At 54.2% G+C, this 15,511-nt stretch overlaps 4 protein-coding genes across 4 annotated transcripts; 2 read left to right on the forward strand and 2 right to left on the reverse strand.

Annotated features, from left to right (window-relative positions):
• Positions 1–1,457: 1,457 nt before the first annotated feature.
• On the reverse strand, positions 1,458–2,607 carry UCRPA7_4485 (putative gtp-binding protein rhoa protein; the record flags this gene model as incomplete). The annotated part of the gene is made up of 5 exons (XM_007917065.1): positions 1,458–1,616; positions 1,744–1,878; positions 1,962–2,159; positions 2,370–2,397; positions 2,540–2,607. The coding sequence occupies 5 exons, from the start codon at positions 2,605–2,607 to the stop codon at positions 1,458–1,460; spliced, it is 588 nt and encodes a 195-aa protein (XP_007915256.1).
• A 3,706-nt stretch (positions 2,608–6,313) lies between these two features.
• Positions 6,314–7,584, forward strand: UCRPA7_4486 (putative kow domain-containing protein domain-containing protein; the record flags this gene model as incomplete). The annotated part of the gene is made up of 2 exons (XM_007917053.1): positions 6,314–6,781; positions 6,844–7,584. The coding sequence occupies 2 exons, from the start codon at positions 6,314–6,316 to the stop codon at positions 7,582–7,584; spliced, it is 1,209 nt and encodes a 402-aa protein (XP_007915244.1).
• A 110-nt stretch (positions 7,585–7,694) lies between these two features.
• Positions 7,695–11,820, reverse strand: UCRPA7_4487 (putative elongator complex protein; the record flags this gene model as incomplete). Its single annotated transcript, XM_007917018.1, has 6 exons — positions 7,695–8,572; positions 8,633–9,378; positions 9,431–9,510; positions 10,125–10,615; positions 10,667–11,595; positions 11,645–11,820. The coding sequence occupies 6 exons, from the start codon at positions 11,818–11,820 to the stop codon at positions 7,695–7,697; spliced, it is 3,300 nt and encodes a 1,099-aa protein (XP_007915209.1).
• A 1,195-nt stretch (positions 11,821–13,015) lies between these two features.
• On the forward strand, positions 13,016–13,630 carry UCRPA7_4488 (hypothetical protein; the record flags this gene model as incomplete). Its single annotated transcript, XM_007917020.1, has 1 exon — positions 13,016–13,630. One exon carries the CDS (start codon positions 13,016–13,018, stop codon positions 13,628–13,630), a length of 615 nt encoding a protein of 204 aa, XP_007915211.1.
• Between the last annotated feature and the right edge of the window lie 1,881 nt (positions 13,631–15,511).

Genomic DNA, 15,511 nt, shown 5'->3' on the forward strand with positions numbered 1-15,511 from the left:
CGTGCAAACGAAGCTGAGGTCGCTAGCCTCGCGGGGGACAGTGTCGTTCACGGAAGGTTTCTACAACCCTTGAGCTGGCTGGGGAGGAAGGGACACGGCGGGAACGGCTGCTTTGCTTGCTACGAGTTTATGACACAGAAATGGATATGACCGCTTCCTAGCTTACCCTGCTACTCTTCTGCCTTTTGCAGACAATCCAATCACTTACATGCATACATACATACACGCACATATCAGCCTCGACGACGAGGCCATCGTAATCGTCTCCTAGTGCGGCTAGGCGCTAGGCCACTGACACTGACGTGCCCCAAATTTGAAGACTTGCACTCTGAACATGGTATGATATATGCCGTGATAACCATGTCCGCGAGCGCGATCCAAGTCTTGCTGCCACCCCTCCCTACCCCGTGATACGGCCTGGTTCCCGTGACCATTCTCTATATTGTCTCCGGGGCAGCTATTCATTCATGAATAACATAGGCACACGGTGTCTTGAGAATACGGTAGCACAGACAATTGAGGATCAGAAATGAGCACGAACGTGGGCCAAGACACAAGCTAGTAATCGTGCACAACACAAAAGCAGCACTCCCGGTCGCGGATGCTCGGTCCCTTGGTGGGATGCTCTCTAAGGGGCATACAGAGAGGTTGGGCACGGAGACATCGCGGGCTATAAAGTATGCAGCCAAAGAGGACTTAGAATTCGGATAGCAGAAGAATGACAAGCCAAGATAGATAAATAATGATATAAAAAATAATAGCCGACGACAACAACGAGGATCTCTGCGGTCTAAGGGGCGAGGAACAGAGAGAGCTTTCAAGAGGAAAAAAGAGAGATTTATGATATAAGCCACCTGCCCTGAAGGGGCTGGCGACAACCATCGCGAACCCCTTACACAACACAAAAACACGAGTATCTTCTCCGTCTTCTTCTCCGGCCGTCTTTCATCCCCCCGTCTTCCTCCACCATCTCAAACTCTCCTCTCCCCTACTCACATGACACACACACACTCTCTCTCACACACAAGAATACCACACAACACAACACAACATGCCTGATCCTCGCTGTTGTCAGATGCGAGCAACAACACCGCTTCCGTTACCAAAGTCGGGGGAAAATAGAATTAAGCCCCCCCGCCGTGTGTGTTAGGCCCAACCAAAGATGACACGCCGGTCCAATGAAGATAGATGAGAGCATGTAGCGGCAGCACGCAAGACGATATCAAACTCCATCCGAAAACCAATGCAGGCGAGTCCCCTCACACCTACACCAAAATCCCCATGTCCTCCCCGCACAGAATAAGAAACCTTCCCCGATCATCCCTGATCGGTATCGGCGGCAGTGGTGGACAAGTTGATTGAGATGGAGGAAACGAATGCCCGCGGGAAAGATGATGGATTACAAGGCGGAGATATTCGGGCGAAGGGAGTCACGATTACGCTAAGGGCGAGACCCCTTAGAGAATCAGGCACTTCTTGTGGCTGCCGGATCTCTTGCTACGAGACAGCAGGGCAGCCCGAGTAGCGTGCTCGAAGACCTCCCTGACACCCTCGTTGGTCTTGGCCGAGCACTCGAGGTACTTGTAGGCACCAATCTTCTTGCGAACCTCCTCACCCTATTCGCACACATTGGAATTAGCATCCTATCATCACAAGCACAAGGGCGCACAGCTCATGGATCGACGCTCTTTGACTATCGGGTAGACTGTGCGAGTCGTAGTCTGGGAGCAACTTGGGGCTTACCTCTTCAGGAGAGACGGGCTTCTGGCTGGTCTTGCGAAGCTCCTCGATCGTCTTCTGGTCGTAGCGCAGATCCTTCTTGCAGCCGACCAGAATGATGGGGAGACCTTGGCAGAAGTGAAGAACCTCAGAGATCCACTGCAGGAGAGAGCACGTGTCAGTGGGTAGCTTATCAAGAGACGGGGCAGGCGGCGAGCCTCCCGGGGGTATCTGGGACTCACCTTCTCTTGAACGTTATCCAGGGAATCAGGAGAATCAACAGCAAAGCAGATTAGGATGACGTGGGAGTCGGGGTAGGACAGAGGGCGAAGACGGTCGTAATCCTCCTGGCCAGCCGTATCCCATAGCGCCAGCTCGACGTGCTTGCCATCAACCTCGACATCGGCGACGTAGTTCTCGAAAACGGTGGGGACGTATACCTATTTCTGTCGTTAGAGCGTTTGATGAAAGAGATGGAAGTGTTATTGGCTGTGGTCATGCGTCGATGGCCAAATGGGTGGTTGGTGTTTTTGGAGGACGAGGCAGCTGTAGACTGCGTTTGTTTTGCTGCCGATGCCAGGGGAGGACGAAGATTTGGGGGGATGAAGTCGACATCGATGATTTGATGGGAGCAGCGAGCTTTATCTTACCTCGGGGAAGGTGCCCTTGGAGAAAACGCTGAGATTGGTGTTAGCATGGATAGTGTTACTGGGATTGAGGTCTGGTTTTGCTGCTGTTGTTGGTGGTGGTGGTGATGGTGACGGTGCGGACGGCGGAGGGCTGGCGGGAAGTGGAGGAAATGTTGAGAGAGCGGACTTACATCAACAAACAGGTCTTTCCGCAGGCACCGTCACCGACGATGACCAGCTTTCGGCGGATCTCAGCCATTGTGTTTAGTTGTGTGTCGGGTAGTGGTGGTTGTGGTGGTTAGAGAAGAAGGGGTCTAGAAGATCGTCTCGGCTGGGAGAGGAATGCTTTTTCCTTTTTCCTTTTTCCTGGGGAGGATGGGGGCTCCCGACGACAAAAGTGGCTGCAGAGGGAGAAGGAGCCTGAGATCGCGATGCAGGCGAAGATGTGGTCGTCGATTTGAGGGTGTGTTGACTGTTGACGGATGGGGGAGATGGGGTTCTGTCTGGAAGCAAATAACGGGGGGGAAAGAGGTTTGAATGGACTGGATTGACGCCAGAGAGGAGAGACAATGACAGTCGGCGCAGGTGCAGGGCAGTGGAGTTTTGGCGAGTGGAGTGGAGCGTAGAGCGTGGAGCGTGGAGCGTGCGTGAGTTGACTGGACTGAGTGCCCAGGCAAGTACGGGTAAGTGTACGTGCGTTGCTGCGTTGCTTGTGGAAAGTCCAGCCAGGCAGCTTGACTGACTGACTGACTGACTGACGGACTATCTGCTAGTGAACAGCAGCAGTCGCACCCAAGTAACAGTCAGTGGCTGTTGGGGGTTGGTTGGTGGTCAGTGGTAGGTACCTGAGGCAGCTCGACCAGGCAAGTCCTGTTAGGCAGGTACTTTCCTACGACAAGTGAGGAAGCTTAGACCAGGAGGAGGACTACGAGCTGCAGGCATTTAGGTTTACATACATGAGATACGGTGAGAGCGGACCGGAGGAAGGACAAACAAACGCCAGGTTCTGCAGGTTAGAAGACCCTGACCTCCAAACGGAAGAGAATTGGACGAGCTTTTTCGGGTGTTGAGCTATCATCTGCGTCTTCAAGATGACTTGAAGACTGGAGGTGGCTGTTTCGTCCGTGAAGAACCGCGAGGAGATACTTTCAGTTGTTCACTAGGGTAACGTTCCTGCCCGTCAAGGTACCGCTCTAACTCGCAGCCTGAGGCCACCGGTGTTCAATTACAGGAACACTGCGTTACGCACACCAACTCGTCGGCCCTAAAACGGGGTACCTTTAGTTTCGTGCACCTATCTACCTGATAGGTATCCAGATACCGGTTAACATGATCCTCTATCTCATAACAGGCTGCGGCGCCTCAGCCAGGGTGGATAGAACGACATTACATAGCACAATAGCTGCTAGCTACTGCAGTAATGCTGCTCAGAATGAGGTGCCTTCTGAAGCATGGGATGCCGGGCCAGATAACAACAATCACAAACCACATCTGGCGAGCCATTCGCGGTGGTGCGTCACTGGATTCCGTGTGTGGGGGGCAGCGCCAGGCCACCAACACACCCACTAACACACCCGCCTTTGTTCCCCCCGACCGCTCTCTACTTGGGCCAACTTTCCCGGAAGCACAGCTGGTCAGGGGCTGCGGCTGCTGTCAGGAGGCAGCCGCCGTCGGTCTCGCTGAGCTGAGTGGCGAAACAACCTTACCAGCAGGCCTACCTAGGATCTAGGTAGGAAGTGCATGGCCCCGGCCTCGAGGAACATGCTGGTGCTAAGACAGCCACTTACCTCGGGCAAGATCCCTAACGCACAAAAGGTATTTTCTCCAGCGTGCCCCCGTCGTCAGCAGCACCCGTCTTGTATCCACTGAAGAAGAGCGGTAACAGCCCTGTAAGTGCTCCGTAGTGCGCCCGCCGATATGCAAGGGAGCTCTTCCCCGTGCAGATTTGCTCGCTCGGTTCGGTGCTTCGTAAGGAGGAGCGCTGCGAGGGCAATACTTACTTCGAGCAGCAGCTTCACATGCAAAGCGATAGACACTTCACCAGCAGGCGAGGCCGAATGACGCTGGCTGATAGAGACAGACACCGGGCGCTGTGACGATGACTGACAGCATCTTTTGCAAGCTGGTCTTATAATATCATCAGCCCTGGAGCTGAGCAGCCTTCTGCCTTCAACGGATCGAGCTCCTGTGTTCCTCCAAATGCAGCCACAAAAGCTGATGGTCCTGATATTCCTTACAACAATGAAATGACTCCCTCCTAGCAGTACTATAAACGCTGCACCTCTCTCTTGAGTTCTTGCGCCATACGGCGGCGCCGTAATTACGCACCTCGCATGGCCTTGGATCTTGCGGGACCCTGAAAACGCACAGCCTGACCGCCTGTATCCACCGCGATGCAGAAGTAATAACGAACGGCGACGCTACTAGATCTACTGGACGGGACGATCTAGTCAAAGACGACCTATCGTCAGACGCGCTCTGCTACGTCTCCCGTCTCCTTCTTTTCCTTTCAGAAGCTGCTTGTTCTGGAACCAGCATCGGCATTGATCGCAGCAGCTCCGAACCACCGAGCTCCTCCCCAGTCCAGTCACTAAGGTAATCCAAACACCAAGATGTGGCTGACACAGGCTGCTTTTGGGTGGACACGCGAGCAGGCGAGCAACCAAAGCAGAGAGCAGAGACTAGACAGCAGAAAAGTCCTAGCCGTGCCCCCCAAGCATGTAGGACTTTTCCCATGTCAGAGCCGCACGGAAGCCAGCCTGCCTCGCCTGCCTCGCCTGCAGTGCATTATACGGGTCTCAACTGCAGCCCTGGAACTGCCTTCCAATCACCAATGTCTTTGCTCGGGGGGCAGCTCTCCCTCGTGTCTGGCTGGAATTTTCTAGCCCCGGACCATCCGATCCAGTAGATCGCCATGCATATCTACCGATAGGTAGCCTCAACTCTGCGGAACGGATCCAAGATGTCATCTGATCGCTCCCAACGGCTTTCAATTGCACAGACTAGACTCGCTAGATCTCCTCGGCATCTGCAACGCATCTTGCTATTTCTCCACTGTGTCGACCTCATTCCTACCTATCTGCTCACTGATCCAGCGTCTGGAAACCCCATCCTGCCAACAAACAAGCTGTGCTTTGGGTGTTAGTGCATCATGCAATGCAGTGGTTTCATTGAGCATTTCTATGGTTGCTAAACGACGCTTGTCAACACGCTCCCAGATGAGATGCAAGCTGCTCAGAGACCGTCTCGCCGACAGTTTCAATGATATTCTTTTATTTTCGATGCAAAATGACGCTTACTCAATCAGATGGCGATGGCTACTTACAACTACATCTTGAATAATGGTAAAGCTCCAAGCATATCCAAGTGTGCCCAGACAGTCCTATGCAATAGGACTGGTCCCTAGATGTACGCGCAAAACATGCCTCGCTTTACCCTAGGACACCCATGAATCGACCTGTTGCCTGCTAGAACATCATCCAGTCCCGAAAAACACAGTCGTCCTATATTGTCCCAGAGAAGTCGACTTTGTAGAGTTCAGAGAGACGGGAGATTAGAACACCAATACCACTCATTGCTACTGGTCAATGTGATCTATGATATTGTTTTAGCAAGACTCGGAGATATAAGAACTCACTCGAGCTATCTGTGAATTCCACTTCACAATTTTAGGAGCAATGCAGTATAATTGACATGGCTTATAACACGTGCCAGCATAACTGTCCAGCTCTGAAGTGGTATTGTAATTCCCACTGTAGCTGCAGTGCTAGCAACTAGGGGAGTGCTGCTAGCGTCGCAACCTCGGCGGCAGAATTTTCCGAGCACTCAATGCCAGGACCCCTGGTTTGGGCCTAGACATTATTGGAGCATCAGAGCATCGCAGCAAAAAAACTGTCGAGCTCCCCCATACGCGACAGCCAAACCGCACCCATACCACCGCGGCACCGCATCCCAGACCACCCACGATGCTGCAATTGGCGCGGCGGACGGCCATGGCCGAGAGGCAGGTCGTTCGGCGGGCGCTGCGCAAGAAGGCCAAGGACGTCGAGGGCAAGGGCAGGAAGAAGGAGCAGACGCGGGAGAAGGCGAGGACCATGATCCAGATCAAGGCCGACCTGCAGACTGCGCGGGAGACCAGGCGGCAGGACTGGGAGATGGGCCCGCTCGCGCCGCGCCGAGACATACCCAAGCTGAACGAGAGCAGCCGGACATACTACGGCTCCGTTGCCATGGAGCGTTCCACGGTGAAGGGCGTGCTGTCGAAGGAGGAGCTCGATGCAAGGACTGCCTGGGCAGGCGGTATCAAGTTCCTCAATCTTGCCATTGGCGACAGAGTCGTGGTCATAGAAGGCCCCTACAAAGGCAGGATAGCCCCCATCAAGAGGATTGTCAAGGACTCTGCTCAGGTCCTTTTGGACGACACTGCTATAATGGTGAGACCCCGTTCTCCAACCACCAACAACTCGTCCCTTTTGCTGACCGAAGTCGTGCATAGTCAAATATCACTGTCCCTCCGTTCCTCCGGAAGGTTGACTCCGCTACTAAAGCCGTACAGCTCGCCGAGGCACCAGTCCCCATCTCCGCCGTCCGGCTCGTACACCCCGTCAAGGACGAAACAACCGGCGAGACCCGCGACGTGATCATCAAGGAGCTCGTGCACGGCTCCTTCTATTTCGACCGCCAGACCAAGCGATCGAGCTGGGCCCGCATTGTTCCCGGTCTGAACATTAGGATTCCATGGCCCAAGGTCGCGCCGAAGGAGCACGAGGACCACCCCGTGGACACGCTCCGCATCGACGTGGAGGAGAAGACGTTCGTCCCGACCCTCCTGCGGCCCCCGGTCCCTCGGGGCGTCATCGACGAGTTGCGCAACCGGTACAGCATCTTCCGGACGCGGCACGAGCCAGAGTACATTGCGCGCAAGGAGGCGGAGGCGGCAGAGAAGCAGGCGCGCAAGGACCTGGCCAAGACCATGAACACGCCTCTCAAGGAGTTCAACAAGAAGCAGCGCGAGCTGCGCAAGGCTCTGGGCCAGCCGGTGCTGACGGAGGAGATGCTCGAGAAGATCGGCCAGGTGATTGCCAAGAACAAAGAGAACGCACTGGAGGCGTCTGGCGTGGCTGCCGTGGAGAGCGGGCTCCCTGGTGCGGAGGCCCTGGAGGAGGAGATTTTCCACACGGAGGCTCCAGAAGCATTCGAGACTGAGGCGGAGACCAAACCACCCACCTCCTCATAGCATGTAACATATTAGATGATGTATATCACTGTGACATAAATCCGTTAATACACGGGGCCCTGAACGGGCACTATATTATTTGTCAATCCTGATCAAGTGATCCTCATTTATCAACCCAGTAATGACAACCTCTTGAACGCCGTGATCACTGGTGGAGCTTGCTTCACCCTGCTGGCCTCCAGGCTCTCCTGGAAGACCGCATCAGCCCCTGATGGGTGGTATATCGGATCCTCCCCTTCCTGAGCTTGAGGTTTCTCCTCCTCACCGTTGCCAAACACCTCCTTGATAGCCACCCGACAGGCCTCGACGATCTCATCCATCAACGCCTCAATGGCCCTCGCCCGCTCCGCCATGCCCCTCCTCATGAGCCCAAACACAAGCTTCTCCACCTCGCCCTTGGTCTCCTCCACGCGCTCCACCAGCCGCCGCACGCTGTTGACGAGGTACTCCTCCTCGTAGACGGTGCCCTTGCGGCCGCGAGCCCGCTTCTTCTCCTCGCGCTTGCGGTTCTTGCTCGTCGCGCGGCTGACGTTGCTGCCCAGCGTGCCCACGCTGCCGGACTTGCCCGTGTACCGCGTGAACAGGCTGGCGCTCGTGCTGACGCGCGACGAGGCGGCGATGGAGACGTCGTCGGGCACGTCGCCGAGCCCGGAGGGCCGCTCGCCCTCGTAGAACGCCAGCGGGTCCTCGGCCGCCTTCTTGCGCAGCTCGGCGATGCGCGGCACCTGCGCGCGGAGCTGCGCCTTGCAGTCCGCGAGCAGCTCCGTGGACGAGGAGAGGGCGTCGGCGAGACCGGTGTCGATGGTCGACTCGAGGAGCTCGGGCCGGTTGCGCAGGACGGCCAGGCGCATGGCGTCGGCGAAGTGGTAGCCTTTGCAGAGACAACGTACGGCAGAATCGGTGGAGGACAGGTACTCGTCATGGATCCTCGCCGCTGAGGCGTAGTCTTTTGTTTCATAGAGTGCCTCCGCAAGAGTGCCGGCGAGGTCTGCGAGCGCAGATCCAGAAAGGGGTGGAACTTGTTGTTGCGCCGTGAAAAGGCACTCACGCCATGCACCAGCACCAGCAGCACGATAACAGCTTGTAGCTTTCGCGAAGTTGCCGAGGGACTCGTACGCCAAGCCAGCATCCCTGAACTGCGATCTCGATTCGAGATATGCCGCATATAGGTCGGTCAAATTCTTGTGATGTTCCGGCTCATACCGGTACAACTTGAGGGCTATTTGATATAGATTATGCTTGGTGGTGTAGTTCTGGACCTCGTCAAAGGCGTGCAAAGTCTGCAGATGAGCCAGAGCCTTCTCACGACGGCCAAGATGGTCGTCAATGGTGAATCTTCGCCTCAAGTCCGACATTTGATGGAGGGTCTGAATGAAGGGGAGATACTCTCTTGGATCCCTCTGCGATTGCTGTGCAACAAGCAATGCAAGATCCAAGTTATACAGCCCCAAAGCGTGGTCATAGAGCCGGTTGACGTCTTGCAAGAAACAGATGTGCTCAACGGCTCGCTCGGCTAAGCTGTCGTCTTCTTGCATGAGTTCAGCAACAACCAGCAGCCCGTCGTCAAGAGCTGGTGGTGTTTTGCAAACATGCGCGGTTATGATATTTTGCAAATTAGTGTCTTGCCGTGTTCGAAGAGACTTCAGGACGGCATCACAAATCGTGTTAACCTTGGTTGTTGCCAGAAGCGTTGGTGCAGCTGTAGCGGTCTGCCCATTTGGCAGAACTATGCCTGCATCGATCTTCTTTGCAGGCTTGGTATTTTTGTACATGGTTTGTGTCACATCTTCCTCTCTGCACGATATTAGCATGATATCAGCTGATTTCCCCCCAGAAAGAAGCATACCTGAGAGATGATAGGAAGAGATCAATATATGTGACGTCTTGGAGCTGATCCAGAAATAGACCGACGTTGGCCAGGAATTGCTGTGGTTGGTGATCATATAGGATATTCATATCCACGCGTTGCGTTCGAGCGTAAGCGAATGCTCTGCCATAGTTTTTCTCGTCCACAAGCTGCCGGATTCCGGCAAGCACCATGGCTCGAGGGAATATTGTCTCCAAGTTGCCTCTCGGCATTTGTAAGACCAGATTCATATTTGTTGGCATAGCCGTGACCAACCTCGCACCTCTTTCGAGGCTTCTGCACCTCTCATCGTTTTCGGGGTCGTCTGGTGGGACTTCTAGCTCTGTTCCTGTTAGTGTAAATGGATATGACAGCGCTAGGAGAGGCGCCTACCTTCTATACTTGTGAGATGGATGAATTTGAGAAGGTGGTTATTTGTCGTTAGGATAACGTGGTCCTGAGTGAGAAGAAACGAAGTACAGTTCTTCGTGAGAAGACGAGAATTTGCGTAGAGATGACCATTTCTTGACAGGCCAATTGCTATGGTTTCTTCTTCATGCGTCGTTATTTCCACCCACGGAAGGAAAATGGGGAACTTGATTGACGTCGACTCGGTGGTTCCAGTGTCGACTCTGAAGAGTCTCCCGGAACTTGCCTGCACATATGCTCCAGCATCATCATTATGGCAGACTACCATCCTTAACGACTCGATAGGTGTTGCGATATCTGTCTCAAATCGTAGTGATTCAGGGGTATCAGCCTCAAAAAGGAATCGGGATAGCTTCTGGTCTTGGTTGTAATGAAGCAGACTTAGTTCTCCTTTTCCGGCGAAAGATATCCGCAGCACACCGCCGGACAGGACAGCGTCCTCGGATGTCTCGAAATCAACTTTACTGAGCAATTTTGGGATTAGAGAACGCGGCCCTTTGGTTTGCCACTGGTACAGGTCAATGCCGGTTTGGTGTAGTATCGCTAGGGCTGAGTTATCGTGGCTGAAAGCAACATCCACGATATTTGACTTGGCCTGCAACTCAAACATCGCCATTGGTGGTGGTACATTGGCAGTCCTGAAGGCTGTGACTTTCACGGTCTGGCCGTCAATGACGGCAATCGCACCATGGTCGTGAGGCGGCTTCATCGAGCCCCTACAAGTGGTAAATACGTATTCTTGTTGGATGAGGTCATCTGTTTCATGAGTTAGTGTGAGTAGACATCGGAATACAAGGCTGCACAAACCTGATGCGGCAGTGGCTAGACGAAGAGGCTTCTCCGGATGCCAAGATATGAGCGGCTTTGGCGTCTGTAGAGAAATTTCCTGCTTCAAATACCAATGGTAGTTGCCCATTGTCCAGAGTTGAATAGCACTTTTAAGTATGACAGCCAGGACTGTAGAGTCTGAGTTCCACTCAAGAGTGATACTCTCGCTCAGTGCTTCAGGGGCTCGCAGTGTGAATTGGCCATGTTTAAGGCCATTTCTCTCAAAGAAGATGACATCCACACGATCCGCGAGCCGCTGAATCACGGCCATGAGGTTGCCTGCTGGTCTCCAGCTCAGGCTTCCCTCGAGCCCGTCCACTGGCTCACTTACACTGTCGAGGACACCTTCGCGGGTATAGACACGAATGACTCTCCGTGACCCAGACACGATACTGTTGATCGCAACATAAGCACCATCTCCCCTCCAACTAATAGTAGTTCGTCCATCGTCACTGGCGCTAAGAACGCCTTCGTCGACTTTCTCCGGTATCGTGGGATCACGCAGGGCTTTCGCACCCTTGCCCTGGAACTGGGTTTCTTTCTTTCCCCAGCCAACAGAAACGTGCTTTGATGCCTTCAGGTCATCCGAGGTCATCGTCGCCTCAGCAATAGCGTCAAAGCCCCGACTCATAAAGACCAGAGTATCTGCACCAGTCGAGATAACGATGAGTTCTTCATCTGGTGACCACCGAGCTGTTTTTATGCCAGCATCTATCGAGCCGACGATCTCGATATGGACGCCATCTGGAGACGGGAAGTCTTCCTCTTTGACAATGACAATGTCACCGCCAGCAAGGACAAGACAGGCTGTCTGGGTATCGCCAAAATAGTGCAGATTCACTATCCTGTCGACCAGCAGGTCTGGGTTTGGGCTGGGTGCGTCCCATGCAGCGATCCTCTCACATTGTCTAAGCGCCTGTTAGGCATCTTCACACATGAGGCTTATGAAGCACTTACAGCTCTGGGACCTGAGGACTTGGATTTTCCACAACTCTGAGTAATTCAATCCTTGCGTCGTACTCGGTTGGCCCGCAAGCAACCAGAACTTCGTCTTTCCCAGCATCCCAGCATGTTGCCGTTATGTCGGACGGAGCCCTGACCACGCTGTGGCGGATATTGCGCAGGTTCCGCATTATTGACTCCCGACAAAACACCAGGCGGCTTTAGGAATTTGGCTTGAGGTCCAAGAGGTCAATATATTCACACCGTCTGGTAGCTTGGCCTGCCGAAAGTGTTGACCGGGGTCTCTCTGTTTGTGAGCAGCTCTTTGATGCCGACTTCAAAAAATTGATAGAGGCACGGTGCCTAACGACAAGACGGCACGGTATACCAGGGGACCCGACCTTCTGCTCGGGTACTTCTCGCGCTACTTGGCGCTTACCGCAGTGTCATTTATACAGTGTGCACTTATGCAGCCCACTAAAAACAACGGTATTACTTGATGATAATGCACCACTACGGCGATCCAGTGGCGCCTGCAAAATGCAAGGAGATCAAATCACAGGCCAGTCTACTCCCTCGGTAGCGGCATCTTCTCATAGGCTTGTGCTCTGCGGGTTACTGGTGCCCCAGCCTTCCACTGCCTTTCCCATTCTTCCTCCTCCATCCAGGCCAGAAAACGCGATCCCCAGTAGCACCTACAGTGGAGTGACTTATCGCTATCACCGCCTCGGCTCTCCCCAGCTCCATTAACCGAACACGCCCGTGTCGTGATTCCTCCATCGCAAACAACTACAAGCTTGCACGAGGATATTTCACTCCATCAGCACATTCAATTGGGATCAAAGCTATCGGCCTGAGCTACACGACGAGGAGCCTCTCACGATGGACGTCGCGTACAATCAGCACTCGAATCAAGTTCGGCGGAAGAACAGGTCCTCAACGAACCTCAACCACCTGTCCCTGGCCCCGCTCACCTCGAAGCTCCCCCTCAAGGATCACGACGCCTTACCTGACGATCTGAACGTCCCCACGCCTCGCAGCACGTCTTACCTCCGGGGCAAATCAGCTCCCACTACGCCAGGGCTGTTGTCCAACTCACCAGCTAGATCAAGCTCTCACCACCGTCACGCTTCTACGCCTGGAGCTCACCTCCCCAAGAGCAAATCGGCTACTCATCTAGCTTCGCGGGGTCGCCAATCGAGGTCGGGCAATGCGTCGCCGGGTCATCATCGCAGGAGGAAAGACGATTCGGGAGCTCTGTCGGCAAGGGACCGGAATGATAGTGATTGGCTGCTGCGGGCTGGAGCTTTGATCAGTAGTGAGGCACGCGAATCAAAGGGTCAGGCTTGGCTCGTCTCTAGAGCCAGCTCTACGAGTCTCACGGGGATGCACGACGAGGACGAAGACCTGTTCGAGCGCGAGCTAGCAAGGGAGAGGGAGCTTACGAGCCGGCACACCAGCCGACGAGGCAGCTTGGGCATACTGGACGACGAGACGCCCAACGGCAGCCGACTTGGCAGCCGATCCCAAAGCCGCGCGGGCAACCGGAGCCAGATGCTCACGCCGCTAGAACGGCATTCCATTGACGGATACTTCCCGCATCATTCACACCTGGCAGAAGAGGCTCACCTCGCAGGGCCAGACTTCGTGAACTTGGACGAGAAGCTTGAGGCCATCGATCAAGACACCAGTCAGGAAGACGAGGCTCATGTGCGGAGATTAGTCAAGCGAAACAGCGCTGGAGTAGGCACTTGGTTCGGTAATGTCCTAGGTTGGACACTCTTCTCGGTCGAGGAGAACGACGAAGAGTCTGAGACTGAGGGCGAGGCAAGCGATGGTGAAGTGGAAGAGATTTCACACTCGCGCAGATCCAGTCTCAGGCAGTTTGAGGGTGTCGTTGCAACTTCGACCGAAGAGCGGATGCCCCCACCGAAGGCCGACGAGGGTGGCTGGCAAGATGCTGCCTGGTTGCTCAGTGTGGCATCAAAGGTTCTGCTTTGAGTCTCACGGATTGGAGAAGGCCCGTCTGCGTGGTCTCGGCAAGAGCAGAATCCGTGCACCCTATCAGCGTCCATGCAGGTGACGAATGAGGCAAGGTGCCGTGATGGTGCAGCGAGGTCTCCCGGCGTTGAGGAACCCTTAAAGTCACATCACGAGGACTTACCGTCTTTGGCTTTGACTGTGCGGCCCTTTACTCGATATGAGGCATAGGGTGTCCCGGCGGAATCGTGGGATTGTTACGCCAAGGTACGACGAGGTTACCTCAAGTGGCAGGAATCGGCGTCGCTCAAGCCTTGAATATCAACCTGCCTCGCTCTCACCGCACGTGATCGTCGGTGTCCATCAACCTCAACTCGTTCCTACGTCGGCCCATTGTCGTTTTGAGGTCTCATGATAGCGTCACAGTGGTTTGGCATGGAAATTTCTAGCACCACGGGAGACACCTGTGAGCAAAATAGTGTCGACCGGAACGATTAAAATAAGCCGTGGCCCTTGTCTTGATAGGTCCGGCCAAGCCGTGGAAAGGAAACTACTGGCTATGAGGTCGTCAAAAACCGGTTTTGAAGTGTAACTATGCAAACTGCATGCAGGTCCGGCGGGATGTCATAAAACTAGTAAGGTGATAAGAATGAAACGGTGAAGTTCCGGGGTCCAGTTTGACGAGCTAGAGCGCGAGAGTTTCGATGGTGACTAGGGATCGGCGCATGGCCGACCACAATGAGGGCGGATGCAGGATGGTCCTTCTCCAAGCACGACAAAGGAGGGCGCCGGGGGTTGTGGACGGAGGCTCTCTCACGGATGTCGATCACTTAGACATAATCGTTAGCTCGTAGACTTCCGATAAATGAACTAGCCATGTTGGCATCACTCGCACGGAATACGCCCAGATGTTTTGTGCAACAGCTTAGAAATCCCATGTTGTCATAAATTAGGGATGAGGACGGCTGAATTTTAAAGCCACCTCTGTGTCGTGGCCATTCAGTCGAGGCCGTTCATTCATGGTTGAGGTGAGATTATTGTAACGAAAGTCGGCAATTCAGCCGCGGGACTTTGGTGCTTGTATGTCTGCCGTCAGCTCGGTGAGCTGGGAGCACCAGGGCGGAAGCTGTTAGTATGATTCAATCGGTAAGTAAGGCCGGTCAGCCAGGTACCTCAGCGCTATAATACCTGTGGGAAGAGAAGGGTTGACAGGGATGTCCGAAATTTTGGCCGCCTTCCCCAAGAAACCTATAGGGCCTACGATTCACACGGCGAGATGCGTGTTTTAAGATCACCCTTGTGGAAAACGATCCAAACTTGTGGTGGAGCCAGGTTTCTGAGAGGCTGTGGACCGACATGCCAAACTAGCGTCTTATGTCTGACTTGATAGGGTCATGGGTGCCGTCAACAAGCGAGGAAGCCACCCTTTTTACATCCCGTTTCAACGCATGGGTACCCATACTGGTATAGACACGCGGGGACAGCCGTCTTGCCAGTAGAAGAGCGTCATTTAGAAAGGGGCTGCAAGGCCTGCTCAAATGGGAAGAAGGGAGGGCGGGCATGATGACAGGCCGCCGGGAACTTGGATAAGCCTCACACGCTGCTACAGACCAAAAGCCTGTGAGTGTGGGCCGCCCATATCAACGTAAATTGTTGTGCCGATATCCGATCCAGAGGGTTTAGCTGGAGCACTAGGAGGATCATTCCCTTGAAGCGTGTGCCGGTCTTGGACCCGATTCCGACGTGACATGGCAGCATTCATCAGGGATACCCAGGGCCTCGAGGTTCTCGGGGAACATGCTGGTATGGCACACATTAAAACAGATAGAGTATGTCCAGCCACGGGCACAACCAATACCGCCCAATGTCGTATGACCTGGGGTCCCAACACATGATCAGGTT

The sequence above is a fragment of the Phaeoacremonium minimum genome (genome assembly GCF_000392275.1).
Source record: "Phaeoacremonium minimum UCRPA7 unplaced genomic scaffold PA7_03_scaffold_348, whole genome shotgun sequence".
Classification (NCBI taxonomy): Eukaryota; Fungi; Ascomycota; class Sordariomycetes; order Togniniales; family Togniniaceae; genus Phaeoacremonium; species Phaeoacremonium minimum.